This window comes from Phocoena sinus, chromosome 5 (genome assembly GCF_008692025.1).
Source record: "Phocoena sinus isolate mPhoSin1 chromosome 5, mPhoSin1.pri, whole genome shotgun sequence".
NCBI lineage: Eukaryota > Metazoa > Chordata > Mammalia > Artiodactyla > Phocoenidae > Phocoena > Phocoena sinus.
In genome coordinates, this window is record NC_045767.1 from 3,696,211 (window position 1) to 3,722,500 (window position 26,290).

The window sequence follows — 26,290 nt, forward strand, 5'->3', positions numbered from 1 at the left end:
CGTGCGCTGGACCCTCTCCCCCCAGAGCATCTTTCTGTTGCCCCCTCACCTCCGCCTGCTGCAGTCAAGAGTACCAGCCCGCCCGGTGCGCTGCCAGGCGTATCCTTTCCTGGCTCTGGATGGAGCACCGCAGGTGTGACTTAGCTGCTGGGACTCCAGGCTCTAGGGGGCAGCAGGCAGCCGTTTTTCTCGCAAATCTGTCCTGGAGCTCCGGGAGGCAGCTGGGTCCACTCTGAGGGTCCAGGTGGTCCCAAGCCGGGCAGGGGGCTGCGTCCTCCTCTGCTGTGAACGGAGTCCCCCACCACCCCAGGGCTGCCCGAGGCTGCAACGTTACTCTCGGGACCAGGCTCAGTCATGACGGGGACGGGGACAGGCGGGAAGGGGAGGCCACCCCAGGATCAGCTCATTTCTGGGGGCCGTGGACCAGGTGCTGTCCACACGGAGCCCCAGGCCTGGACCCAACGGCACTGTTACTCTGTGGCCTCAGGCGAGTGGCTGCCCCTGTCTGAGGCTGGGTATCCCCAGCTACAAAGCCGGCTGATGGGAGCACAGCCCTTAGGCATGGGGAGGGATGACACATGGGTGCCCACGAGTACAGCTCTTTGCTCTGGACCAGAGCCCCCGCTTTCCAACATCAAAGACCTCTGTCAGCATCACCCTGCCCCACCTGGGCACATTCTGAAGGACATCTTCTAAACGAAGCACACACAGTTACAAAGCCGCACTCATTTCACGCTACATATTTGTTAACCGAAGACCCAAATGCACAAGAGAGCCGTGCGCTGGGAGAGGCTGGGAGCCTGGGGTGGGAAGAGAGGGTTCTGACGTCCCCTTTGTGCTTTTCTGTCATTTTGAATTTCCTGCACGTTTTTCTAATTTCTGCTTTTGAATGTTCTACAATGAGCATTTGTTACTTCTATAATCAGAAAAATAAGCATGCTGCATATTACTTTAAATAGACTAGAAGGAAATTTTAAAAACTAACAGTGGCTACCTTTGGAGAACAGGATTTTTGGTGATATATTCTTATGTTTTTAATGTGGTTTTCCAACGTTCTACAGTGAGTATATACTGTTTTCAAAATCAGGAAAAAATGTAACACTTGTACTAAAGAAAAAGAAAGAAAGACTAGGAGGTGGGGAGGAAATTTATATATTTATATATAGGTATGTGTATATATATATTTGTGTGTATGTATATATGTGTGTGTATATATATATATATATATATATATATATATACAGACACAAAATATTTCTATATCCATCCATCTGTATTTGTATCTATGTCTATCCATTATCTATCAATCAATCTATCATCTATCTATATCTGTTTATCAACGATATCTGTCTCTCCATTTACCTATCCATCTATCTATCATCTATTACGGAATTTGTCTTTGGCTATGAGATTATAAGTAACGGTGGGTTTTTTGTTTTTTTGTTTGCATCATCGCATTTATTTATTTTTACAGTATTTTTTAAAAAAACTTCCTGCTTTTCTTATGATTCCAAAATTAACTAAGTATAATGAGAGTTTCAAAAAGTTTTACGGCGCCCACAGGAAGGCAGAAATCTGACGTCACCGCGCGGTGAACACACAGACACAGAGATGTTTGAAGCCACGCCCCCCTGGGCCTGTGCTCGCTGCACGCCGCTCCGTTCCCACCCTGCCTCTGCCCTCTCTTCTGACTTTTTTTTTTTTTCTTTACGCGGGCCTCTCACTGTTGTGGCCTCTCCCGTTGCAGAGCACAGGCTCTGGACGCGCAGGCTCAGTGGCCATGGCTCACGGGCCCAGCCGCTCCGCGGCATGTGGGATCTTCCCGGACCGGGGAACGAACCCGTGTCCCCTGCATGGGCAGGCGGACTCTCGACCACTGCGCCACCAGGGAAGCCCTCTTCTGACTTTTATGTTTCATTGTTTCAGTGCTGGTCTGGACCTGGGAAGGGGCCCCTGGGACGGGGCCCCCGGCCCACTCTCCCCTCCCGCAGTTCGGAAACCGCTGGTCCAAAGACGCTGCCCTAACCGACGTGGAGGCGGAGAGAGCGCCGCCCGGCGCCCCGTGTGCCCGGTTGAATAGGCACCTCACCTGTTCCTGCCGTACCACGAACAGCACGTCCTCCCCCGGCCGCACGGCCACCGCCTCGCCGAGGATGCTGACCTGCAGGCCCCGCGGCGGCAGGAGGGGGCACTGCAGCTGCGCCGGGCTCTGCTGCGGGTCCACGCCGCCCTCGCACACGTTGGACACCACCTTCCGGTACCTGCGGCCAGACAGCGAGTCAGACAGGCGGGGGTGGGGCGGGCCCTGCTGCCCCGCCGGACCTGCTTGCCGAGAGGTGGCTCTTGGCTTGGCGAACTCCATTCTTCAACTCCCTCCCTTTTCCCGACTCCACCTGTTTGCTGTTTCTGCCCCATTTTGGAGATGGGAAAACTGAGGCTCAGGGGAGGGAATGACCAGTAATGGCAGGACCTGCTTCCGTCACTGGACGTTTCCTTGGTCTGCTCGTATTCTTACAATAACAGTAACAGCTGTTGTTGCCGAGGGGAGGATTGAAGGAGTCAGTCGGAATTTTGTGGCTTTGCTGGGAAATACGGTCCTGGGAGGACAGAGTGCCCAGGAGGGGCCGGGCCTTACCGCTGATGCGCCACATGGCTGTGAGCAAACATGCTCCCAGGGGTCTCCTCTCCCTGTTACGTCAAGAGAGTGGGACCAGATGACACCTGATTCACCAGCTCATTCACACAACACGAATTTACTGAGCATCTGCTACGTGCCAGGTGCTGGGGTACGAGGTCATCACTCACAGCCCTGCCGTTGCAGAGAGGACTGTCTAGTGAGGGAGGGAGCCCTCACCGAACCATCCCCCACATCAAGGCAACATCACAACTGGGACAGGTGCTGGGGAGGGGCTGCACCTGGGAATCTGGTCCCTGAGAAAGGGCCTTTCAGCTAAGACCAGAAGGGTGAACAGGAGCGGGAAGAGCATCCTGGGCAGCGGGAACAGCATGTGCAAAGGCCCTGTGGTGGTGGGGGGGGGAGCCAAAGCCCAGAGTGGGCAGCAGGTGTGGGATGAGAGTGGGGAGGGGCTGGTGGGCAGAGCCCGATGGGCTCTAGTAAACATTTAGGAGGCGACAGGAAAACCACTGCTCGGGTGGCATCTTCAGACTCGCCACTTGTGATGCTCCCTCGGGCAACACCGGGATTCTGGGTCTGCAAAACTCACATCACTGCCAAAGTGGCTGGATCTGCCCACCCCCTGTGCCTGGTGCCCCGCCTGCCCTCACGGCTCTGCCACTGAATGTGTTTATCATGCAAAGACGCATGTGATTAGTTTGGAAGAAAATACGCTCCCTACGAGCTACCCAGCCATGGCCCCTTGGCACCCGGAGTGTGCAGGTGGTATGAAATGAAGCCCTCTGCCCTGGATATGGGTCCTGGCTCTGCCGTTTCAGACGAGAGTTCCTGCTTGCCAAGCCCTGGTGGGTGCCCTGGAGCAGCTCCTGTGGCTCCCTGAGGGAGGGAGGGAGGGATGGATGATAGACGGATGATGGATGAACGGTTGGAGGGATGGGAGGATGGATGGATGATGGGTGAGTGAGGGGAAGAATAAATAGAGGGATGATTGGATGGACGGATGGATAGATGGATGATGGATGGGTGGGTGGATGGATGAATGGATGATGGATGCATGGAGGAATAAACGGATAGATGACTGGATGACTGGTTGGATGGATGGATGATGGATGATGGGATTTATGCCGCTGAGGTCCAAGCCTGCTTTTCTGCTTCAGCTTCTTTCTTCTCGGGCTTTGCCCTTCCCCATCCCCAGGGGCAGTAATGAGGATTTTCTAATAAGTCCATAGGCAGTTTACTCGCTCTCAAAACTTCCCCAAAGGGAAGCAGAGACTTTTAGATAAAGCTTGTTTAGGGCCTCTGGAGCGGTAGGTTCACAGCCTTTACACACCTAACATATGACGTTCATCCTTGACACGCAACGTGGTCAGCCTCTGGTGGGGGAAAAGTGTCATAACAGCTCACACCTGTGGAGCACTTAACCCTCACGTACAGCGTGTGTCCACCACACCACACACTGAGGGACCCGCTATGTGTTGTGGAGCTTACCGTCCAGTCGGGGGGAATGACTGGGTGAGTGTGACAATAACTGGGATATGTGCCTTCACGGGGTAAGCTCAGGGCCCAGGGTGAGTCAGCGAGGCCTTCCTGGAGGAGGCATCATTCAAGCTGAGACCTAAAGGGAGTGTGAGCACCTCTGGCCCAGCTCAGGCCTTGCCTCACTCAGTGTTGGTAAATGCGGAAGGGTCCCAGCACGGCAGGGGCTCAGACGGACCAGGCCAGGAGTGTTACTTCTCTGGAAGGGCTCAGCCTCTGCAGCAGGTGTGAGCTACAAAGCCCTTGGACCTTCTCGGCCTGTTGTTCTCTGTTCGGAGCCAGCTCAAGGCACCTCTTCTCCCTGACGCTGACCCACACGGGCTCTGATTGGAGAGCCCTGAGGGCTCAGTGCCTGGGGTGGCTCTCAGGAACCCCGGCACACAGGGCATTCAGCCCGACTTCTCTTTCCCTGACTCCATGCGGGGAGCCATGGGCACCAGGCAGGAAAGCAAGGGGTCACCCTGGTTCTGCCCCGCGCTACTCACCCGAGACTGCTGGTGTAGGTCTGGCCCAGGACACAGTCGTCAGGCGGGGACAGGGGGTTAAACCAGAAGTTGGCAAAGCACTTGTCTGCGTCGGACTCGGAGGAGGGGGTGCGCTCAAATCCGTAGTCACTGGGAGGAGGGAAAAACGGCTGTCAGGAGACAGCATGGGTCAGGGGTCTCATGCTGAGGACGCAGAAGCGGATCCACAGGGCCCTGTCCCAGAGGGAAGACAGGACTGAAGGCCGACAGTTACGTTCCAGGTGAGAAGGGATGCAAAGGGGATTCCAGCAAATCACAGGAGAGCACTGAGCCCAGCCTGGTTGTCCTGGAGGGCTGCCTGGAGGAGGTGGGCTGAATCTCAATGGAAGATCAAGAGGCAGTCAGGGGAAGAGTGGGGGAAGGGCACTGCAGGCAGGGACCAACCCCTTCAACACTGGTGCAGGGAGACAGTGGTGAAGGTGGCTGACGGAGAGGGGTGAGGTTGGCTGGGGAGGGAGGCAGGTTTCAGAACTCGGACATCCTCCTGTGGGCAGCAGGCGGCCACGGGAGTCCTTGAGCAGAGGCAGGGGAGCGGTCAGGGGCCTTTCTGGACCGAGGAGAAGGGGCTGGGTGGTACACCCGGCCCCCAGGATGCCCTCCCTGTTCCTCAGTTTCCCCGCCCACCTGTGAGCAGTGCCACGTGCACTGGTTTTGAAACGAGGCCCACGAGTTCTGTAATGCGGGCTGGACCCAGTGGCTGGGTCCTAAGGCACAGAGTAGGGGGGAAGTGATGGAGGGTGACTCTTGAGCCCTCCCCCGGCATCACCTGCGGGGACAGCGGCTGCCGGGTCACCAGGCTACTCAGGCAGCCCCAGGGGCCCGGGGCAGAGCGGGACCCTCACCAGAGAAAGTCCGAGTCACGGCACTGGCACACGCGGGCCGTGAGCGCCGCCGTGAAGCTCCGACCCTTGACGCACCAGGACGTAGGCTTCCTCCTCCGGAAACTCCTCTGCTGGCCCAGGACACAGCGGTCGCCCTGCGCAGGAAGGCCAGGGTGAGGGGCCACTCTGCACGGGCTCCCACCGCCACCGCTGCCAGTTCCTCACTCGCCGGCCAGCCGTAGGGGCCGGGAAACCGGATCCCGGGGGAGGGGTGTGCATGTCTGAGGCCAACCTAGGGCAGCCTGGCTCCCATCCCACCCGCCCTGGCATTCACTGAGCTCTCACTGTGTACAGGCTCCGTCTGGGCCCTGAGGGGTGGCAGGGCTGCTGGAAGAGGCCCCTTGCATTCACTCCTCAGGCCTGAGGGTGCCAGGTGGGCCCTGTGCAGCTGGGGTGAGCCACGGCCTCCAGGACACACAGTAGGTCCTCAGCCAATGATCAGAAGAGGCCACACCTGTGTGAACGGGAGCCGTGGTGCAGGGCCCCCCCAGCAATTCCAGAGCCCCCCTCGCTCTGAAATCCTGTCCTGTGGCCACACCACCTGCTCTGAGCTGCACTGGGAGGCCATTTCGAGTCCTCATTGATTCCTCTCTGTGTGAATATGACACATTTTGCTGTAGAAACATGTATGTGTTTGAGATTATGGGGTGGGGCTGCCCCAGACCCACTGGGGTGTTACCTAATATATGATACACGTGCCCTGTTACCTTCCCTCGATCTGAAAACTCCTGGACCCCGAGCACGCCTGTCTCCAGGCTGGCTGGGGCCCTGTGCGCCTGTTCCCCTGAGTATGACTGCAGACTCTGGCCCAGGCAGCCCCGGGCCCCAGAGGGGGCCGGAACACCGCGAAGAAGGACTGGGCATCTGAGGGAGGCCCTCGGTCCCGCAGGACAGGGAATTTGGCAGACGGGGCCCTGCATGGTGCCCACCCCTGGCCTGCGGCCAGGCCCACCTGCAGGTTGGTGAGGTTCCAGGAGCTGTAGTCTTCCTCGCTGCACTGCCTGGAGAACCAGGGCCGGAAGTCCACCTTGACCAGCTCCCAGTCTGAGCGGAAGCTGATGTGGCCGAAGACGCTGGGGAGGGGGGAGAGGGAGCGGCGGGAAACCGCCTTAGTCTGGCCCGTCCCCCAGGTGCCCACCGCTTCCCCTGCGGGCCTCTGTTCCCACCTGCACAGCGGGCCCTGTGGTCCCTCCCCTGCCCCCACTGGGCTGCCCTGGGACCAGGCACCTGCCCTGGGCCCGGCTGGCCACGAGCATTTGGGCGTTGGCATTAGTATTCCCACAGTCATCACATGTAATCTATGGCTCGTTGATGGTGTTGGTGGGGGTCATCCCACCTGGCCCCCCGGTGGACGAGGAAGCCGGCCAGGAGCCTGGACCCTCCCACATCCCCCACGCTAGTCCTTGCAGAATTGTTTTGCAGAATGATTCGTGGTCAGGTGTCTGCGTCCTGTGCTCTCCGGCTTCTCCTCGCCTTTCTTCCCACCTGACCACTCCAGGAGGCCTGAGCTGCAGCCAGCCAGCTCCGCCCGGCTGGGCCACAGCCTTTTCACCCCAAGCAGAGCCGACAGTCCAAAGAGAAGTAACGAGTCATCACACCGGCTCAGAGCGACGGGGTGGAAAGGATCTCAGTGTGGTCCTTGCTGCGTGGCCCCGGCCTCGGTGGGTGGAAGAAGCAGTGGACGGAGCACCATGGAGCACAGGCAGTGTGCTGGGAGCCCCGTGTATGCTATCTGGTCTACCTCACCATAGCCCACTCTACAGAAAGGAAAACTGAGGCACAGAGAGGTTGACTAACTTGCTCAAGGTCACACAGCTTGTTTGTGCCATTTCTTCTCCCTCAGCAGGCATTGGTGGAGTGCCTACATGTACCCAGATCCCTCGCCCTCTGGGAAGGCTGCTGCTTAAGGGATTTCCACCTGATCCTCCCAACACCTCACACTTGGGCTCCAGATACCACCACGGAAGAGGAGACCAGCCTGTATTTCTCTGGTCCTTCTCCAGTCCACCCTATAGTACCCAGGCCATATTATCAGAGGTCAAGCATGGAGGAGGTGAAGCACCCCTTCCACGCACACCGACAGGAGCCGGATACTTGGGGGAAGCCAGTGACGGTCTGAAAGGGTGCAAACCCCGTTCTAGGAGAGTAGTTGAGAAGGCCCTTGGAGTGTGTTCTGGGGGATATGATGGCTGGCTCTGAATGTCTGAGGCTGATACTTGAAGAGGAGTTTTGGAGTTTGGGCTCCATAGGGCACCTCTGAGCCAGGTAGGCCTGGGCTGATACCCATGTACTATGTCTGTGACTTTGGGCAGGTCCATTCCTCTCTGTACCTCAGTTTCCTTGGCTCTAAAATGGGGACAATAACACTGGCCTTCCAGGATTGATGGTGGATTAGCAATGGTTTGTGTAGGATGCTTGGCACTTAGTACGAGATTTATACACACAACGCACGCTCGCTTGTGCACATACGCCCGTGTGCTCACACATTCTCACGTGCACACACATTACCTCTACCGCCCAGAACACTCCCCCGAAGCAGATACCATGGTCTTTATTTTACAGACAAGACCCCGAGCCTCTGCAGGGGCCTCCTCTGATCCGAGCGGCCCCAGAGCCTCCCTCTGTCTCGGCCTTCACCTGCCTCTGTGGTCCGCCTCTCCGTCCTCCCGTCCTGCGCTCCCCGACCGCCGGCAGCCCTGGCCTCTCGCCCGCTCGTGTTTGGTTGTGAATAATCCATCCTGCCCGAGGTGCAAGTCGGAGCCCCCGCCGCTGTTTCTCAGCCCGGGGCCTCTCCTGATGCTGGTGGATGTGGCCCAGCAAAGTGACTGGACGGCCCGCTTCTCCTCCGCCCGGCCCAGCGGCTCCCGCAGGTGCTGTTTCCAATGGCGAGGTCGTAGGAGGCCCGGATGGTGGCGACCGTGGCCGTGAAGGTGTGAAGGTGTCGTGCTGGTCCTCTGTCCCGACTCCCATCCTGACGCGGACAGCCCTCTCCCTGGGAGCGTCACCACGTGGGGATCTTCTTTGTCACAGTGTCCCCTTCTCCCAAGCAAAGCCTGCTGGGTTGGTTATTGACAACGAGAGGGTCTTCGGTCCCTGAAAGGACGTCTCTAAGGGACAATTTCCAGGTCCTCACACAGCCTGAGCTGCGTCTCTTGCTCTTTTGGAAGCCACGTTATAATGGAGGTGACAGCAGCAGTAACTACTGGCCTGTACTCTGTACCTGCTACGCGCGCGACCTCCCATCCTCTCCTCACCAACCCCGTGCGGAACGTACCGTTAACATTCCCACCTTACGGACGAGGAGACTGAGGCAAGGGACCCCCTCGGGATGGCACGGCAGCCGCCCACCTCCCGGGGCAGCCAGGGTCGGTTCCTGGGTTGGCGACCACAGGGCTGGGATGCTTTGCCCAGGAAACACGCACTGGCCCGAGCGTGACCACCGCGCAGCCTCCCAGGCTGGCGGCACAAGCCCCGCCGGGGAAGTCCCTGAAAGGAGGCTGGCTTGCTTGATCTAACTAATCCCCTCCGTGTCTTTGAAGTCCTGCCTTCTATGAAACCCAGAAGCTCAGCTGATACTTCGAGAAGTATCTGTCATCCGGCTGACTCTGAGTTTTAGGAAGGAGACGCCAGAGGGAGGCTACTTATTGCTTCACGATTAATAAGGAAAATGTGGGCCGGCCTCTGCAGGTTAAAGAGGAGCCCCACGCCCTTCAAAGAGCTCACTCCCCTCCCCTAGTGCAGCCCGGGGAGGATCTGGGAGCCCCACTATCCCCCCCCGCCAGGGCCTGGGGGGCCCTCACCCCTCTGAGGCTGCACTGGTGGGGGTGGGAGGCTGAGCAGGGGTGATCCAAGCTGAGGGAAACATCCCCAAAGGTGACTACGGTCAGCTTGGATGTGACCTTTGGGCAGATTTGGATAAAGAACCATCTGGGGAAATGCTCTCAACTGTGCAGGAAATAGGACAGTGGGGGATAGAGAGAGAGAGGCAGAGAGACAGAGGATGGGGAAGGGAGGGAGAGACAGAGAGACACAGAGAGAGGGAGAGAAGGAGAGAGACAGGAAGGGAAGGAGTGGGAGTAGACAGGATGCTAGGTCTGAGCGCTTCCAGCAGTCTGGAGAGATGAACCTTTATTCTAACACGCCAGCATGTTCCCTCTTTCAGGGTTTGAATTATTTCTGTGTCAACCGGAATTTGGAAGTGGTCTGATGATGTGACACAGTGAAGTAGGAGGCCCGTAGGAACAGTTCTGATGCTTTTTCAAAAAAAACTTGAGGTTAGAGCATCTGGCTCTGAATTCTGCCAAGAGTGTTCCAGGAATAAAACGCCCCATCTGTTGATGAGTGCTGAAAACCGGGCTGTTTCTGGGGCCAAACCCAGCACTGATGCAGTGACAAAGGGCTTGACGTCCTGAAGCTCCTAGGTTAACGCCCTGGGGTAGAAAGTGCGCCCATTTCTCAGCTGGGGAAGCTGAGGCCTCAGACCCAGCTGACTTGTTCAACCTCTGCAAAACCAGCACGGGCCAGCCATCTCCCCTGGTGTTTCTGACGCTTCCCTTCTGCTCCGTGGACTCCGGTCCTGGAAAACTGGTCAACCAGCAAAGGGTCCAGGCTGAGCCCGACCGCCACACCACAGAGAGCCCTGCATCGGCCCAGGCTGGAGTCTTCCTCCCTCCCCGGCCCACGCCAGAACGAAGCCTCCAAGAGCACGAGGGGAGCGTAAATACGTGACGTCCTGAAGGATTTAACTCATTCCAGGGCCAGGGAGGAGAGGAACTAGGTGTGCAGGGAGAAGCACAAGTGAGGCGTTTAGGGAAATAGAAAGGTGATGATTCCTGACCCAGTTTTTATAGGACAGCCTCTGGGGTCCCCCTTCCAGCTCTGGCTCTCCAGGAACCATGCAGAACTGATGTGAGGGGTCCCCCTTTGCCACCACTCCCTCAGTGCAGAATTATTGAGATTTTTAGCACTTCTAGAAGAAGGGGGAATAAATCCTCCCTGGAGATTTCCTATGAGAATAAAATGAGAAAACGTAAAAAAAATGGACCCATAACATATAGTATGTGCTTAATAAAGCTTCATTACAGAACTTGTTGCAAGAGGCCATACTGGGAAAGATGTAGGGAGGATGCCAGGCTTCCTCAGTCCTGGTGGCAGGGGAGGCCCCCTGGAGGGGTCACTGAAGCCGGATTTAGGTCTGGCAGGAACTTAGATGGCTCTCCCGTCTCAGACGTCCTGAGAAAGGAGTCCGCACTACCGTTTCCACGTCCCTTTGCTCCATCTTCCGTTCCCAGAAGCCTGGGCGGTAGGCACACAGGCGGCCGTGGTCCCCGGTGGCCCGCAGTGGGGGGCTTACCGGAGCTGTACTCCCAGCCTCCATCCCAGGCAGCCAGAGGAGCCTGGCGAGGGGGCGTTCACATGAGCATCTACAGGAGCCCCAGGGCAGAGGCGGGCCTGGAGGGGTAATGTCCACTCTGGGCGGTTTCCTTCCAGTTCAGGCCTCGGGCTGGGGGCCAGGCACCCCTGGGGGCTTATCTGAGTGGCATTCAGAAGGGTGAAGACCTGGATCCTCACAGGCGATGGGGAGCCGGCCGGGGCAGGGGTGTGAAAGCCATCGTGAGCTGGAAGGGCAGACAGGAGGGCGTGAGTTGTTCTCTCACCAGGGACTCGCTCCCAGGCAATGACTCCAGCTGGGCACATATACCTGGACATGCTCTCCAGGCCGAGCGGGCAGGGTGCGGGGTCCTAGCACCCGGCCACTCTGCTGGGAATGGACGGAACCGGCCCGTCTGCTCCAGAAGGGCTGAGCCAGAGCTGGGGCACAGTTCAAATCCTCACGTGGAAAAGCATCAATCCTTCTGTACCCACAGCTCGTCCTTGGGCCTGGGTCTCACTGGCCCAGTCCTGGTTCAAAGGTCAGCTGCTCCGAGACTCCTTGATCACCACCCACCCCAAAAGCGACCCTTCAGCCCCCAGCCCCTCAGCCGGCTGGCCCTGTTGTATCAGCATCTTTCACGTTAACGAGGAACCATGTCACTCTTGGTTATATTTGATCTGTCTGCCTGGGCCACCAGCTCTGTGGGTCCTTGGGGTCCCTGGTGCCCAGACAGAGGGTGGCACATGGCAGGCCGGGCTGGAATGACTGGAGAAGGGCTGGCCTTGAGACAGGCTGGGACCTGGGACCCTTTGCTGCAGTGCTGGCACCTGGACAATCGTCTCCTTGAGCCACAAAATACAAAGAAACTATAAGGGACTGAAAATAACTGTGTGTAGGCCCAGTTGGGGCAAATTATGGACAACAAGATACAGAAAGACCAGAAACCCAACTGCCACTTCTGAAGAGCCGGGAGCAAAAGCAGGGGTGGGCAAACCTCCTAAGCCACCCCTCCAGCTGACCCCCGGACACACCTCTACCCTCACCCCATATAAGGAAGCAGCTCGCCCCCTCCCTCCGCAGTCCTCCGGGAGCGAGCAAGGGAAACTCTTACTTGTTTTCACTCCCTACTGCTACAGCAGGAGGCTTCCTGGGCTGGGGACTCAGACCCAGCCCTGCCCCCTGGAAGCTTCCTCAAAGTCTGCTGGGGGGAGAGAGGAAGTAACTTGGGAGGCCAACCAGAGACCGAGGTGTCCAAAGTGCCGGGTCCCCTCCCAGCGTCAGTGGCCCTGGCCTACATTGGGCTGTCATGAGGGGAAGAGTCATGGGGCCTTGGGTGGCTTCCTGGGGCCATCTTAACTCATGTCCACAAACTCGTGCTTCAAACAATGGGAACGTATCTCCTCACCGTTCTGGAGGCCAGAAACCTGCGATGTGGGTGTTCACAGAGCGGGCTTCCTCTGCAGGCCCCAGTGGAGGGTCCTTCCTGCCTCTTCCAGCTCCTGGGGCTCCAGGCGTGCCTGGGCTGTGGTCGCATCACGCTGGCCTGTGCCACGTCTTCACGTGACGGTGTGGCTGTGTATCTAACCCTAACCCTCTTCGTATACGACGCGAATCATTGGATTAGGGCCCACCTTCCACCTGTGTGACCTCATCTCAACTAAGCACGTCGGCAAAGGCCCCGTTCCCAAGTAAGGTCACATCCACAGGTTCTGGGTGGACGTGGATTTGGGGGGACACTGCTCTCCCCAGTACGGGCGTCATCAGTAAAAGCGAAGCAGAGCGCACAGGGCCCGATCTCCCGCACCCAGTGCAGCCAGGCATGCACAGCATCGGCGGGGCTGCTAGAAATGCAGAGTCTCGGGCCCCACGCTGGCTTGTGAATCAGCTCTGCCTAGACGGGCGAATCACCCAGGAAGGAGGCTTCCAAAGGCGGACCCTCATTTCGTGGTTTCTGGGTGAGCGCCTTGTCTCCCCAGCGGGGCCACAGGGCACAGTCAAGCCCTGGGTGCCTTTTTCAATCCCCACCTGCTCAGGCTCTGCTCCTGGGCTGTGAGCCACTCTGAACAGGGATGCGTTTGACCTGAGCCAGGGTCAAGGGGCTGGGGTCACAGCCTGGATCTGCCCTTCACTGGCCCATTTGGGTCTTAGGTCCTCTCTGTGCCATGTGCCTACAAGTTCTTCACAGGTGCCGATAGCCAATAATCACCGCTACCATTAACACCCTCACCACAGCATCACCTTCACGATCACCATCACCACCATCACCACCACCATCACCACCATCTGAAAGGTTAAGTGGACAGTGACCCAGAGCTGACCCTTGACTCTTGGTTCCACCCCTCACCAGCAGGTGATTGTGGGCAGGTGACAAATGTCCCTGACTAAGGACAGAGTGGCCACTTCCCAGTGGCTGAGGATGAGAGGAAACAGTAGATGGTAAGAGAGAAGGAAGCAGGTGTGAAGATGGAAGTCAAAGCGAGGAGGCTGGGGGTCAGTGTTGAACCTGCCTAGAGCAGCAAGGCCCACGGTGGCCCTCCGCCACGGCCCGCCTGGGGTTCGGCTCTGACCTGCCTGCCCACCTCCCGTGGGCACTCACGTCATGACCAGCGTCTCGTCCCCCGGCTCACTCAGCAGCCCGTCCACAAACACGGAGGTGCTGGTGAAATTGTGCGTGCTCCAGGTGAGGCCCTCGTCCACACTGAACCTGCCGAGAGAAGGGGAGTCACCACCTCGGGGCAGGTGGGAACACATCCTGTGTCCGGGATGAGCTGCCTCGCAGGACCCAGCCCTGCCCATGCCCAGGGACCAGAGCTGTCCAGCTGAGGCGGCCGGGAAAACAGGCAAGAGCAGTGGCCAACCCCAGGGCCAGTCCAGTGTCTCGGCCACAAGAGGATCCCTGACCTCACGCTCTCCTGGGAGGTCACAGCAGCCACCCACCACCAGCAGATGGCATCCACATCTGCTCGGTGACACCACAGTCAAGGAGTCCTGGGTGTGTGTTCTGGGTCCCAAGCTGCTTTGTACCCCTTGAATTGCAGTTATCCAGGACTTGGACACATCCAGGTCAGCCCCACCCAATGCCCGAGGCCAGCCCAGGGTTTGCCAGGTCATTGATGGGAGCTTACTATCTCTCAGTGAGGCATATCAGTACAGCCAGCTGCAGTGCAGAAAGATCTTTTTCAGACTAAAGTGATATTGGCTTCCTGGCAGCTCCCCCAGCTCTGCCTTCCAAGTCCAGAGTTCGTATCTGCCCTCACTTCCCCACAAGAAACCTTCACCTGTCTGAAGCTGATGCCAACCCCACTCTCACCTGGGCACACGCTGCTGGCTTCCTTCTCTGACCCCACCTCCTCCACTGAGCTAATTCCTGTCCATGCATAAAAGTCACCTCCTCTGAGAAGCCCTCCCTGCTTCCCAAGGATGAGGTGGGTGGGGGCCTCCTCACAGCCCCAGGCTTCCCTCTGGCCCACCCGACCATGCTGGGTCATCATTCCCCATTTCCTCACCTCTCCAGGCCTGGCCAGAAGCAGCTGTTGGGTGGGGGGACTGGGGACTATTCTGAGGGGTTCCCAGGTGGGGAGAAAGAGCCCCTACCACCCTGCACCCAGCGCTGGCTCCCGATGGCCTTACTTGAGGATTTTCAAGGGGATGGAGGTGTCCTTGATGGCCACGATCACGCCGCCGTGGTCCAGGTAGAGGATGTGATGCTCCTCCTGGAATACCTGCAGAAGACAGCAGGTGGGGGGTCTGAGGGCGGGACCCTGAGGAGGGTCGGAGGTTGTTCAGGGTCTGGGGTCGCTCTCCAGTGGGGCAGAACTGCCGACACGCTGCCTGGGGGGCAGCAACAGAGTCCGGTTCCCTGAGGCAGGGCTGGCCTGAGGGCTCCCGGTGTCCCCAGGCCATCCCCATGCTCCCCCAACCACCCAGACTCAGTACGTGCGGGATGAATGGATGCAGATGGCGATTTCTAGACCGTTGACAAGGGAGAAAAATAAACACTGCAGGTGGTCCTGCCTAAAGGAAAACCTCATACACCAAAAAGGCCGACACGTGAGGCTGAGAAATAGTGGAACTTAGAAAAGCATTTAGGATACGCGTCACCAGTAAAAGCAAACCTCTATTTGACATTAAGATACTCCATGTGCCACCTCCTTCAGGAAGCCCTCTCTGATGCCAGGGTGGGTGGGAAGCATCTCTGGGCCCCCTGCCCCAGCACTTACTGCACTAATTTGTCATTGTTTCCTCCAGCCAGGGAGCTCCTCAAGGGCCGGTCCTGCCTCTGAATCCTTTCTGTGGCCCGGCACATGCCTCGGCTCACAGCTGGGGTTGCCTGTGCTCAGGGAGTGTGTGGGGGATGAATGAATGAACGAGTGAATGAGTGAATCTCCACCAAGTCCTCAGGGGACAAAAGGTCGAGTGGCCTGGACAGGGCTCTTGCAGGAGGAAATACCTCTGGTGGCCTCGCTTGTCTGCAAACAGCCCTGGGATGGGGTCCCATTTTACAGATGAGTAAGCTGACGCTTGGAGCTGTGGGGGCCAAGCCAAGGCCTCAGAGCTGGTGGGTGGCAGAGCCGGGTGTGGCTCTTTAGTCCTGCCAGGACACCGGGCGTCCCCCTCTAGATCTTCCATGAACACAGATACCTAGACGGCCAGCCTGTGTCTTGACTCCACACAGAGAAGGGCACCAGTGCCCTCTGCCACGTCCCCTGCAACCCTGTACCTCGTCTACAGGACGTGGCCCCATCACGACCACCTGCGGTGGGCCAGGGCCCCATTCACCGCCCACCCTGTCTGACCGTCTCAGGGCCTGTGGGTTCTGTAGCAGGGGTGCAGGGGAACTCAGGGGGAGATGGGATGGAGCCAGGACCCCACACCCACAGCTCCTCGCCGGGGCCTGCGCGCTCACGGGTGTCAGCCGCTCCGCACAGGGGCCTGGCTAGGCCTTTGTGCCTGTGGCTCTGGGGCCCCTCCTGGGCCGGGGAGGCAGCTGCTGCAGGGCTTGGTGCCTGCCGAGCGAGGCCGGAATAAGTGCATCTCCAAGCAGATGTAGACCCAAACGAGGCTGCATCTGCCCTTGCCCTGGCAGAAAGAGCCCCAAAAGCTCCCACACCCCGGGGACCCTGTTCTAGAGCAATGAGCGACCAGGAATGGGGAAATCATTAAAAAAAACCCACACACACCCACACAACTATTAACCAGCATCTCCCCCCTGATCTTCTATCTCGAGTCTTCCTTTGTCTGAATGTCTGTTTTTCCAGAGCCAGCGGGAGGCACTCGGGGAGGACCCCAAGCAGAGGCCTCACCTCTTAGGAACGGGAACTTCAGCAGAGCTGGTGGTGCCTCCAGGCCAAGCCCTCAGCCCTGACATCCCATTACCCCCACACCCCCTAACCCCACCAGAACCTTCCAATGGCCCCCATGGCCCTTAGAATCACATCCACACCCTTTCCTGGTCATTGGGGCTCTGTATGAGAGGCCCTTGCCCACACTCTCCCACCTCCCGTATACCAGTCACCCTGGCCTCCTTTCCCTGAACACGTCTCAGGCCCTTTGCACGTGCTGTTCCCTGCCTGCAAAGCTCTTCCCCAGATATTTCCACCTTCTCATCATCTTGCTGGCTTTCCCGCTGGTCACAGGAATTCTCTAGGAAACCCTTCTGGCCTGACCAAAGAGGAGAGGTCCCTTACGAAGAATGGTGGAAGAGACCTGGATACCTGCGAACTGTGCCCTTAAACATGTCTGATGCGGGGGAGGGGAGAACTGGGTGACTGGCACGGGGGCCTCTGCTGTGCGTACAGAGCCTTGTTTAATAGCAACCACGCTCAGAGGTCACCTCCCCATTTTCCAAAGAGAGACCAGAGGCTCGGAGACACACAGTGACTTGCCTGCAGCCACACAGCTAGGAACTGGCAGCACTAGGGTAGAGACCCCGGGTCTCTGATGGACCGCCTGCCACATCCACCAGGAGCTGCTGTCACCACGAGCAGGACATTTTCAGCAGGAGGAGGATCTGTGTCCTGCGAGTGACGAGGTCGCAGGGTGGGGTGAGAGCCCAGAGCACTAGCTTGGGACCTCCCGGATCCACCCCTGCATCTCCCTCCCCCCAGATTCCATGGCCGCGCCTGCCGGGGTCAGAGGAGTCCCTGGGCCTGGGTGTCCTAAGCTCTGGCAGGTGCTCTGGGTGGCACTCTGGGTAAGTGTGCTGCCTGCGGCTACGTTAACTCAGATAGCACCTCCTGGATGAGGGAGGTGACGTCGTGCGGACTTAGGTACCGTGGGGAAGAACTTTGCACAATTCCCCTCCCCGTCTCTCCACCCGTCAGACACACCCAGTGTGTCAGGTCCTTTGTCTGGGTCCTGGGAGCCAGAGGTAGAAATGAAAGCTTAACGCCCCAGAAATTCATAGCCCGGGGAAACACGCGCCCTCCGCCCGCCCCGCCGCAAGGAGACAGACCACCTCCACCCAGTGACTCAGATGCCAACAAGCAGCCCATCGAACCCACCCTCTCTGCCCAGCCCAGGTTCTGCCACAGTACAGAGCTCCCAGCCCGTGTTCTGGGGTTGAATGATGTGCTCCAGTTAAACTCGAGACCTGAGCCAGTGGGCACCCCGGGGGTGGGGGTGGGGGGGGGGTCACAGCACATTGGGCGGGGCAAGGGCATTACGGGCGGGGAAACAGCGTGTGCAGAGGAGGTTAGAGAGAGCAGTGTGGCCAAGTGGCGGGGCGGCACGAGCTGTTTGCTGGGGCTGGAACTGCGGGCAGATGGAGAGGCCCGTGGGTGGGCCGGGCAGCAGGGCCCGTGGGTCAGCCGATGGTAGGGACTTCCTCCCTCCCGTAGATGGTGGGGGACACCGAGGTTTGCTTGGGGAGTGAGGAGAACAGATTCCCCTTTTAGAAGCTTCCTGGGGGAGGGACGCGGAGGGGGAGGTGCAGCCAGCAGTCTTCTCCTCCTGGAAACAGTGAGCTCTCTGTCCCGGGGATTATTCAGAGAGAAGCTAGAATCCCTCCTGGGACCTCCGGGCTGCCGGGCAGGGTGGTGGAAACCACGCTGGGTCCCGTGACGTGGTCCTAGAGGCACATGGCATGCCGCAAGCACATCCGTCTCTGCCTTTGAACTTGCAGAGGTCTCTGCCCACCCGCCCGGTGGGAGCCCTCCTCCCCACTCCGCTGGGGGCCTAACCCGCTTCCCTTCCTGGGGAGATCCGCAGGGGTGGAACAGTGAACGGTAAGCCGGAAGTGGGTGCTGGGATTGCCCCCGAGCAGGATTTAGCTCCGGGGCGCGGCCCCGAACGTGTGCTCAACCCTCACTTGTGCTCAGACCCCACATGCTTTGCACCCCCCTCCCGCAAGGACAGGCAGGGGGGCGTTTGTCCTGTCCATCCACTGAGGAGATGGGGTGCCTCCCAGCCATCCCAGGGGACCCCCATGGGCAACTCCACTCTCGTTAGCTTGGGACTCAGGAACAAGGGGGCTCCAACACCCACCACTGGACCACAGGGTCTTTGCACACCCTTTGCTATGGTTTTCTGTGCCTTGACCATCGCCTAGGCAGGAGTCCCCCAATCCTTTCTCTCCCACACCCTGAGTTCTAGAGGGGGCTCCTTAAATGTGTTCTATGTTTTGATCATTCCAGGGAAGTCATGTTTTTAAAATGATACATCCTCCCCCCAAAAATAAATAAAATAAAATGACACATCCCTTAGGCATCTAAGAGTTTTCCTGTAGAGACAGCTCATCGCATCCTTGACAAACCGGCCTGAGCTCACCTGGTCGCCTGGCCTTCGTGCCTTTGTCCCACCCTGGCCTCTGCCTACTGCCCCCCACCAGTAATCGCCCTCCCTCTGACACGCACGCACACACACGGGCACCCCCCGCTCCTCTGCCAAGCACCCGAGCCCCCCCATTCCCCCACCCCGCCCCCATCACTGGGGAAGAAATGGGTACCTCAGCTCAGTCTCGAACAGACATTCTCCCATTTAATTCTGACAAGTTCCCAAGTTGGAAGCCTAAGCGAATTGCTTGACAAAAGTGGCCACCGTGAATACCTTTTTCTTCTGTTTCACCTGGTCTGTAAAGTCTAACAAGCCGGGAGCAGGGGGGCGGTTTCTCTAATCAGTGGACAGGTAGTGACCTTTAAGAAAGTTTAGACATGTTTCACTAGTTTTAGTGAGATAGGACTATTATAACACAATAAATCTCTTTTGCCCTTTTCAAAATTCCTTGTTTCTTGCATATTATTAAAAAACGCCAGGGCTTTAAACCCAGGGTACAGGTGAGCTTCACACTTTGGGGGTTAACATTTGTCCAGTGTGGTACCTGGGCAGGGGGCTCTAAGTGGGATACTCAGGGGTGCAAAAAATTGACCTGAAAACAGAGCTTCTTACAGCCACCGAAAGAGAGGCACACGAAAATTTAGTGCATTTTCTTAAAGTAGAAAATGTCACTCCATGAAGCCGGCAGACCAGATGAGGCTTTTTTTTTTTTGCTGGAAAGAAATAGCAAGGGTAGAGGGCGACGGGGCCTCTCCTGGGGCAGAGCGCGTGGGTTCGGCTCCTGGGCTGCCTGACTGCACAGGGCGCCGGACCGTCAGCCTTTGCTCCCCACCCGCCCTGCTCTGCGTGACACCCACTGGCCGGCAGCATCCCACCCTCCAGTCTGAGAATTTGAGCCACATGTGGGCGCAGCAGGGAGGGGTCCTCACAGTGTGACCCCCCAGTGCTGGGGGCCTTTCCCTGCATAACTGCTTTCTCCTGTTTCTTCTCCCTTTCCTGCTTTTCCTTTTCTCGGGCCACACTGAGCGTCAAATCACCATCCCATGGATGTGTCCCAGGAGGCCCAACCCAGACTCACCGTGGCCCCCCAAAACCTGCTCCTCCCCATTTTCTCTTTCTCTCCCAAGTCTGTGCCATCCACTCAGCAGCTGCCCCTGCCAGGAACCCGGGGGTTGTCCTCGGGGCCCCCACTTCCTGGCCTTTGGGCTCAGCCAAGCTTCTGAGTCCCCGTGTGGCTTCCTGCCGGAAAGCACCTCCAGCCCGTCCCTGGCATCGATCCCCATTGCTTCGATGTTCACGGTAACCTGTCTGACCGTGGGAAGATGCGTCAGATCTGGAATTCTCCAGCAGTGGCTGCTGAAAGAACAGCAGCAGTGTGGGCAGCCTGGCCTGGGCTCTCTTTTCACAGATGGTGATGTAACATCTGCTAAAGGGAGCTGTGTGCAGCCCCTCAGGCCGCGGAAGATGAAGAAGTGTGTCTCGGAACTCCTCTGGGAGGGAGGGGATGAGGGAACAGACTCTCCCAGGAGCCTCGGCAGAGTGAGCATGGTGGGCTCCGGGCCCCCCCCCCCGCCACCTTACCTGCCTCCAGGTGTGCCCACAGTCTGACGTGATGTACATTTCTTCTTTATATTCCACAAGCTGGGAGCCCAGGTTACCTGGTCCGGAAGCAAAGTGGCAGCGTTGCTCTTAGGATCGGCCACTCTCCCCCTTACCAAGGTCTGAGTGCAGCCAGGTCCCCAGACGAGGTTGGTGCTTGATGTGCTCTGGGTCTACACCTCCCAGCACCAGAGCCACCGGTGGATGCCCCTCTCTGCCCTCCTGCTGTCACCACTACGGGTCCTAGTCTGAGCAATAAAAGATTAACTTTGCCCAGAGAAAGCCAGCCTCAGGCAGCTCTGGCTGAGCCCAGGTGCAGGCAGAGCCTGGGGGCTTCAGGGGGACCCACGGTGACGAGTGTGATTCAGGAAGAAAAAGCATGGAGTGGGGGTCGGGGACAGGCTAGAGAGGATGCTGGCCGGGTGGGCAGTGTGGGGACACGGCAGCCCCTGACGGGAACTGCGGCAGGACATGGCTGGGCTTGCGTCTGGAGACCCCCTGGGGGCCGGGTGCGGGGGAGGCCGGAGGCAGGTCCAGGGCAGTCTGGGGCAGTCCAGGTGGGAGGCAGGGTAAGCAAAAAGTAGGTGCTCATTAAATGTCTGTTGAGGGGATGTTCGGGAGGATGGTGAGGTGGGCACCAAGCCAGCTGGGCAGCCAGGAGGATCCTCCTGGGTCCCGGTTCACTTGAACCCACACCAGCCTGGCAGGTGGGTCACCAGCCTTGAAGGCCACTCTGAGGGGTTGGCACTTAATCCTGGGGCTGCTGCCAGAGGGAGAAGAATCCCCACTTAGCATCCAAGGTGATTCCAGCTTACAGATAGGAAACTGAGTCTAAGTGGACCCCTACAGATGGCCACCTAGAAGACGCAGCTGCGGGACAATCTCGGGGGTCTCTGAGCTGGGCTGGATGCCCCTAAACAGCCTCCCGGGAAGGGTCTTGGACAATGGGATTTTCTGATGGGTCAGATTGGGCAGGCTTCCGCTGTGCCCACATGGTGATGGCAGGGACCAGGGGCCTGAGCTTCCGGGATGAAGGGGACCTGTTATGAGAACACTGAAGCCATTCTGGACTCTCTCCCGGAGCCCCTGACCTGGGCAACGTGTGCACCACTTGCACTTTGGACACTTATTCATGTGGTGCTGTCAGGAGTCTCTCTTCCAGAGCCAGGTTTAGATGTCACTGGAAAATCCCAAAGGAGATGGATTATCCTCAAAAAGATGAGGCAAAGTGAGTTCAAGGCGAGTGGCAGAGGGATTGTGCACCTGCCCTTTTTTTGAGGTCCAACCAACCACCAAATCGTCCATCCATCCATCCATCCATCCATCCTTCATTAATTTATCGTCCATCCATCAGTCCATCCACCATCCCTCCATCCACACATCTGTCTCTTTTTCATCCATGCCACCCACTCACCCACTGCCACACAGTCATCAGTGTTTGCGGAGTGGCTGCTCTCTGCCCAGCCTCGTGCTGAGCTGTGAGGAATCCGAGCTGAGTAACCATGTGCCTGCTCCCAGGGAGCTCTCCACCTAGCCGGGGAAGAAGGATGCCCTGCAACTGTGCACAGAGCCAGGATGCCTGCGAGCCCAGGGAACTGTGAAAGCAGAGAAGGGAAAGCTAACGGACCCGTGCAGGAGGGGAAATGAGGAGAGATTCCCGCAGGAAGTGACCTTTGCTCTGTGTCTCAAAAGACAAATGCCACCGGCCAAGGGAAAGGGGCAGGTGTGCCAGGCAGAGGGACCGGCCTTGGCGACAGCACGGAGGTGGGAGGGGAGGTCAGTCAGGGGAGGTGGGGCAGAGGGCCAGGTACTGAGCTGGGTTCCCTTCCACCCGCCTGGCCACCAAAAGGTGCCGAGGAAAGGCTGCTGAATGAAAAGAGGGAGAGGAGTGAATGAACGCAACAGCTGGGCGTGGGCAGAGGAAGGAAGGCGAGCCCCTTATCCCCCCATCCTTCCAGACGCCAGCAGGGACGCCAGGACCCGCGCGTCAAACCCAGAAGCCGTGTGGCAAACGATGCAGGGTCAGCTCAACGTCCCAGGCAAATCTGCAGCCCGTGATTTCAGGGGTGCGATGTCTGTCTTTTGAGTGACGCAACCTGTTTTCCTTGTTCCGTCTACCAAGGCTGTCAGGCTGCCGGTCACCTAACAGGCACCGGGGAAAATTAAGGGGAAATTCACAGAACGCATCCACAGGCCGCCAGAGTGGGAGGCTCTGCAGGAACATGGGGGCTGGTGCCCTCACTTTATGGAGGGGAAACTGAGGCCTGGGGATGAGACTAAGAAAGGCCTCCCTCTACGTCCCCTCCGGGTTGTTCTGGGGTCTCCTCGGGCCTCCTCCCCCGACCCCCCGACCCCTCCACCCCGCTTCTGTGCTCTCAGGGCCTGGTATACAGTAAGTGCTCACTTACTGCATTTCCTCTCCCTCCTTCCTCGGTCTTCAGGTTGCGGAGTGGCTCAGGCCTCAGGGCCGGAACAGAGCAAAGAGACAACACAAGAAGCGGAAGGTGGCCTGGACCCCTCACCGTGGCCCCCACCGTGGCGGAGCAAGCCCTGCGGCAGCTGGAACAGGAGTAAGGGGACCGCCCCTCTGGTCCTCCGGGTGCTGCCAAGTCCCCGGCTTCTAGGGCCCGGATGACCCCGCCTGGCTGATGGGCCTCGGGTCGGCTCTTGACCTCCTCCCGGCCCTCGGCCTCTCATCTGGGATCGATGAGGTTGATTGATGGGATTGAAGGGACTCTGCAGGAGGGCCGGCAGGCTGTGCTCCTCCGGGGAGCCCCGGGGTTCTTCCTGGCACAGAGCGGGGGTGGGGGGGTGCTCCGAGCGCCCCGTCCCGGCCCCTCAAGGTTTTTTCAGTCACGTGACTGTCAGAACCGGCGTCCGGGAAGCGTTTGCAGCCTGTGCTCTGTGTGGTCCTGAGGGTTCACGTCCAGACAAGGAGCCGGAAGCAGCGTGTGCTGCGTGGTGGCCCAGGACGGGCGCAGGGCAGTGGGGCAGGGAGGGCCTTCCACCTGCATCAGACCTTTCAGTGCCCCCAAGTCCGAGATTATTACCCTCATTTCACAGATGAAGAAACTGAGGCTCAGGGAGGTGTAGAGCCCCAGGGCAAGAGCTTGGAAAGGCCCAAGTCAGAATTGGGCCTGGCGCCCTCTGTCTCAGCCATCCGTCTGTGATTTGCTACCTCTGCAGGACGCATCCCCTTGACACGCCCAGTCAAGAAGAACATTCCAGCTGGCACTCTTGGCCTGCTAGGTTTATTTCTGGGTTCACTATGGCTGTTTCTAGACCCTGGCAGTTAGAAGCTCGAGTTCCGGTCTTTTTTTTTTTTTTTTTTTTTTTTTTTGCGTTACGGGGGCCTCTCACCGTTGTGGCCTCTCCCGTTGGGGAGCACAGGCTCCGGACGCGCAGGCTCAGTGGCCATGGCTCACGGGCCCAGCCGCTCCGCGGCACGTGGGATCTTCCCGGACCGGGGCACGAAACCGTGTCCCCTGCATCGGCAGGCGGACTCCCAACCACTGCACCACCAGGGAAGCCTCTGGTCTTTGCTTCTTGAACCATCCTTTTCCCTTTCTCACTGGAGTCATGGCTCCATTTTCTACATCCATCTGTGGGTCTGGCCTCTGTCCACTGAACCGGAGGGCAGGTCCCCAGTAGAAGGGCAGTGGTGTCCAGCCACTGTTCAAATGACAGGGCCACCTGTAGAAACACACCTGGTGTTGATGCTTTCTACCTGATCCCCAAATCAGCCTTACGATGGAGGTTTCATCCTCTGTTTTGCAGGTGACGAAGCTGAGGCTCAGAGGGTCCAGTAAATGCCCAAGGCCAGCGGCTGGAGGTGTAGAAACTCGGGCTTATAACTCCCAGCTGCCTGCCTCAGGGTGGAATGAGGGATGGATGGCGGGGAGATCAGGAGAGAGACTCCCTGGAAACAGGCAGCCATCGCCCATGGCTGCCTCGGGAAGCTCAGCCAGGCACAGGCCGTCACGTGGCCCCATTGCTCCTGCCACATCGTCCAGCCCATTGTGGGGACCGCCAGTGGGAAACTGGTCGCCGCTCGGCGGCCGCAGCGGTGCCCGAGGGAGCCCAGCTCATTCCACCTTCCCCTCTGTTCCCAGCAGACGCTAAGGGCTGGAGCGGAGGATGTAAAACATTTACACCTCAACTGGCCCACATTGCATGGATGGATCCATCTCAGGAAAGCCAGGGCGGGATGAAAAAGCAGCAGAATGAAATATAAATGTAGCATCCTGCCCTTGGGGGGACAGTGAGAGGGAGGGAGGCTGCCAGGTCACCCCCTCCGCTCCCCGTTCTCCGTGTGACTCGCATACGATGAAGTGAACCTCCTGCAGAGCCTCACAGCATCCCTGGGGGGCTGGAATGGTCGTCCAGAGCTTTCAAGGCCTTTGAGCGGTGGACACATTTGAAATTCCGCCTTTTGTACTTTGGTCAAGAATTTGGGGTTTCAACCCATCACGAACATGCATTTTAAATACACCATTGAGCTCATCTCCCTGTGGGATGCGGCCGCTTCCCACTAGCTATCTATTTTACATTTGGTAGTGTATATATGTCCACGCCAGGTAGGATAGGGAGGGTGGGAGGGAGACGCAAGAGGGAGGGGATATGGGGATATATGTATATGTATAGCTGATTCACTTTGTTATAAAGCAGAAACTAACACAACACTCTAAAGCAATTATACTCCAGTAAAGATGTTAAAAAAAAAATACACCATCGCCTTCAGGTCCAGGGAACAGAGTCCACAGGACAGGGGGTGTCTGACATGGGCAACCCAGCCCGTCCCTGCATGGGACCTGGAGCCCCATGAGCTGCACTGAAATCGAGGCTGATGAGTGATTTTTCACTGGTGGACGCACGTCCGTCATTGAAGCGGGCAGACCCCGCCCCAATCGCAGTCATTGACTAAGACCCCCCGGGGCCGTAGATGAACAGGACGCTCAGAAGACGGAAGGCTTTACTTGCAGTCTTCTCTGTCTGGTTGTGTCGCTCGCTCCCCTACTGGAAAGCCACCCTCTCCAGGATAACGGGAGATGCCCCTCGGATAGCCAAGGTCTCCCGCCATCAGAGACCCACAGAGCGGACAGGGGATCTCACCTCCCGACCCCTTCATGGGCTCTGATTCGGTCGTTCTGAAAAACACGTTCCCGCCTCTGCCTGGAAGGCCATTCCTGCCATCTCAGCATGGCCACTCATTTATTCATACATTCCTTCACTCACTCATTCACGCTCTCACACACAGCCAGGCCCGGGCCTCAGTGCTGGGATACGTCTGCTGAAGGGGCGGATGCGTCATCCAGCTCAGGGTCTGGGGCGCAAATCCCCCGGGTCGCAGATGGTGCTGGAGTAGACAGAGGGAGGGAGCCCCTGATTCAGGAAGCTGTGAGCCCCGGCCCAGGCCTTGGTGGTCCCCGCCGTGTGATGGGCAGAGACACTGTCTCTCCGACTGCCACTCGCCCCATCTGGACCCTGGCTGTGCAGAGCCTCAGCCTGGCCGTTCCACAGCCCGGATGAGTGGCGGGCCTGATGGGCCCGCCCCAGAGCCTTGCCTACTGCAGGTTCAAGGGGCACAGCAGCCCCTCCTGGGGCTGGGGCTGCCCTTCCCTGAGGAGCCTGGGGTGGGTCTCAAGCTTCCTGATGGTACCTTGCAAGTTGCGGGCAAGTCTTCCCTCTCCTTGGGCTCCATAAAGTAGGGGTACTGACCTCTCAGGGTTGTCATGGTGATTAGAAGGGTTCAGGGCCTGGCCGGGGAGAAAGGGCCACTGTAGCGACTGTGGACACGACGCACATGGTCCTGTCCTCCCCGCCTTTGTCTCCATGGCATCAGGGACACTTCCCCGGCCTTAGCTGCTGAGAGCTGGTGAGGCTATCCCCACGCTGATGGGTAAAAGGAAAACCAGACGCCAGCCGCTACCTGGCAATGGACTTGTAAAACATGTGATTTTATTTGGAA

At 58.3% G+C, this 26,290-nt stretch overlaps 1 protein-coding gene across 2 annotated transcripts in view; it reads right to left on the bottom strand.

The window, feature by feature from the left end:
• Nucleotides 1–26,290, bottom strand: part of SORCS2 (sortilin related VPS10 domain containing receptor 2) — a 469,795-nt gene that overhangs the window by 18,371 nt on the left and 425,134 nt on the right. For both annotated transcript variants that reach the window (XM_032633367.1, XM_032633366.1), the window contains exons 12-18: nt 20,305–20,381; nt 14,581–14,672; nt 13,547–13,654; nt 6,529–6,649; nt 5,538–5,671; nt 4,657–4,785; nt 2,090–2,261 (exon numbers count right to left, since the gene is read on the bottom strand). In XM_032633367.1, the coding sequence (XP_032489258.1) occupies nt 2,090–2,261; nt 4,657–4,785; nt 5,538–5,671; nt 6,529–6,649; nt 13,547–13,654; nt 14,581–14,672; nt 20,305–20,381 (833 nt within the window). The remainder of the gene's footprint in view (nt 1–2,089; nt 2,262–4,656; nt 4,786–5,537; nt 5,672–6,528; nt 6,650–13,546; nt 13,655–14,580; nt 14,673–20,304; nt 20,382–26,290) is intronic.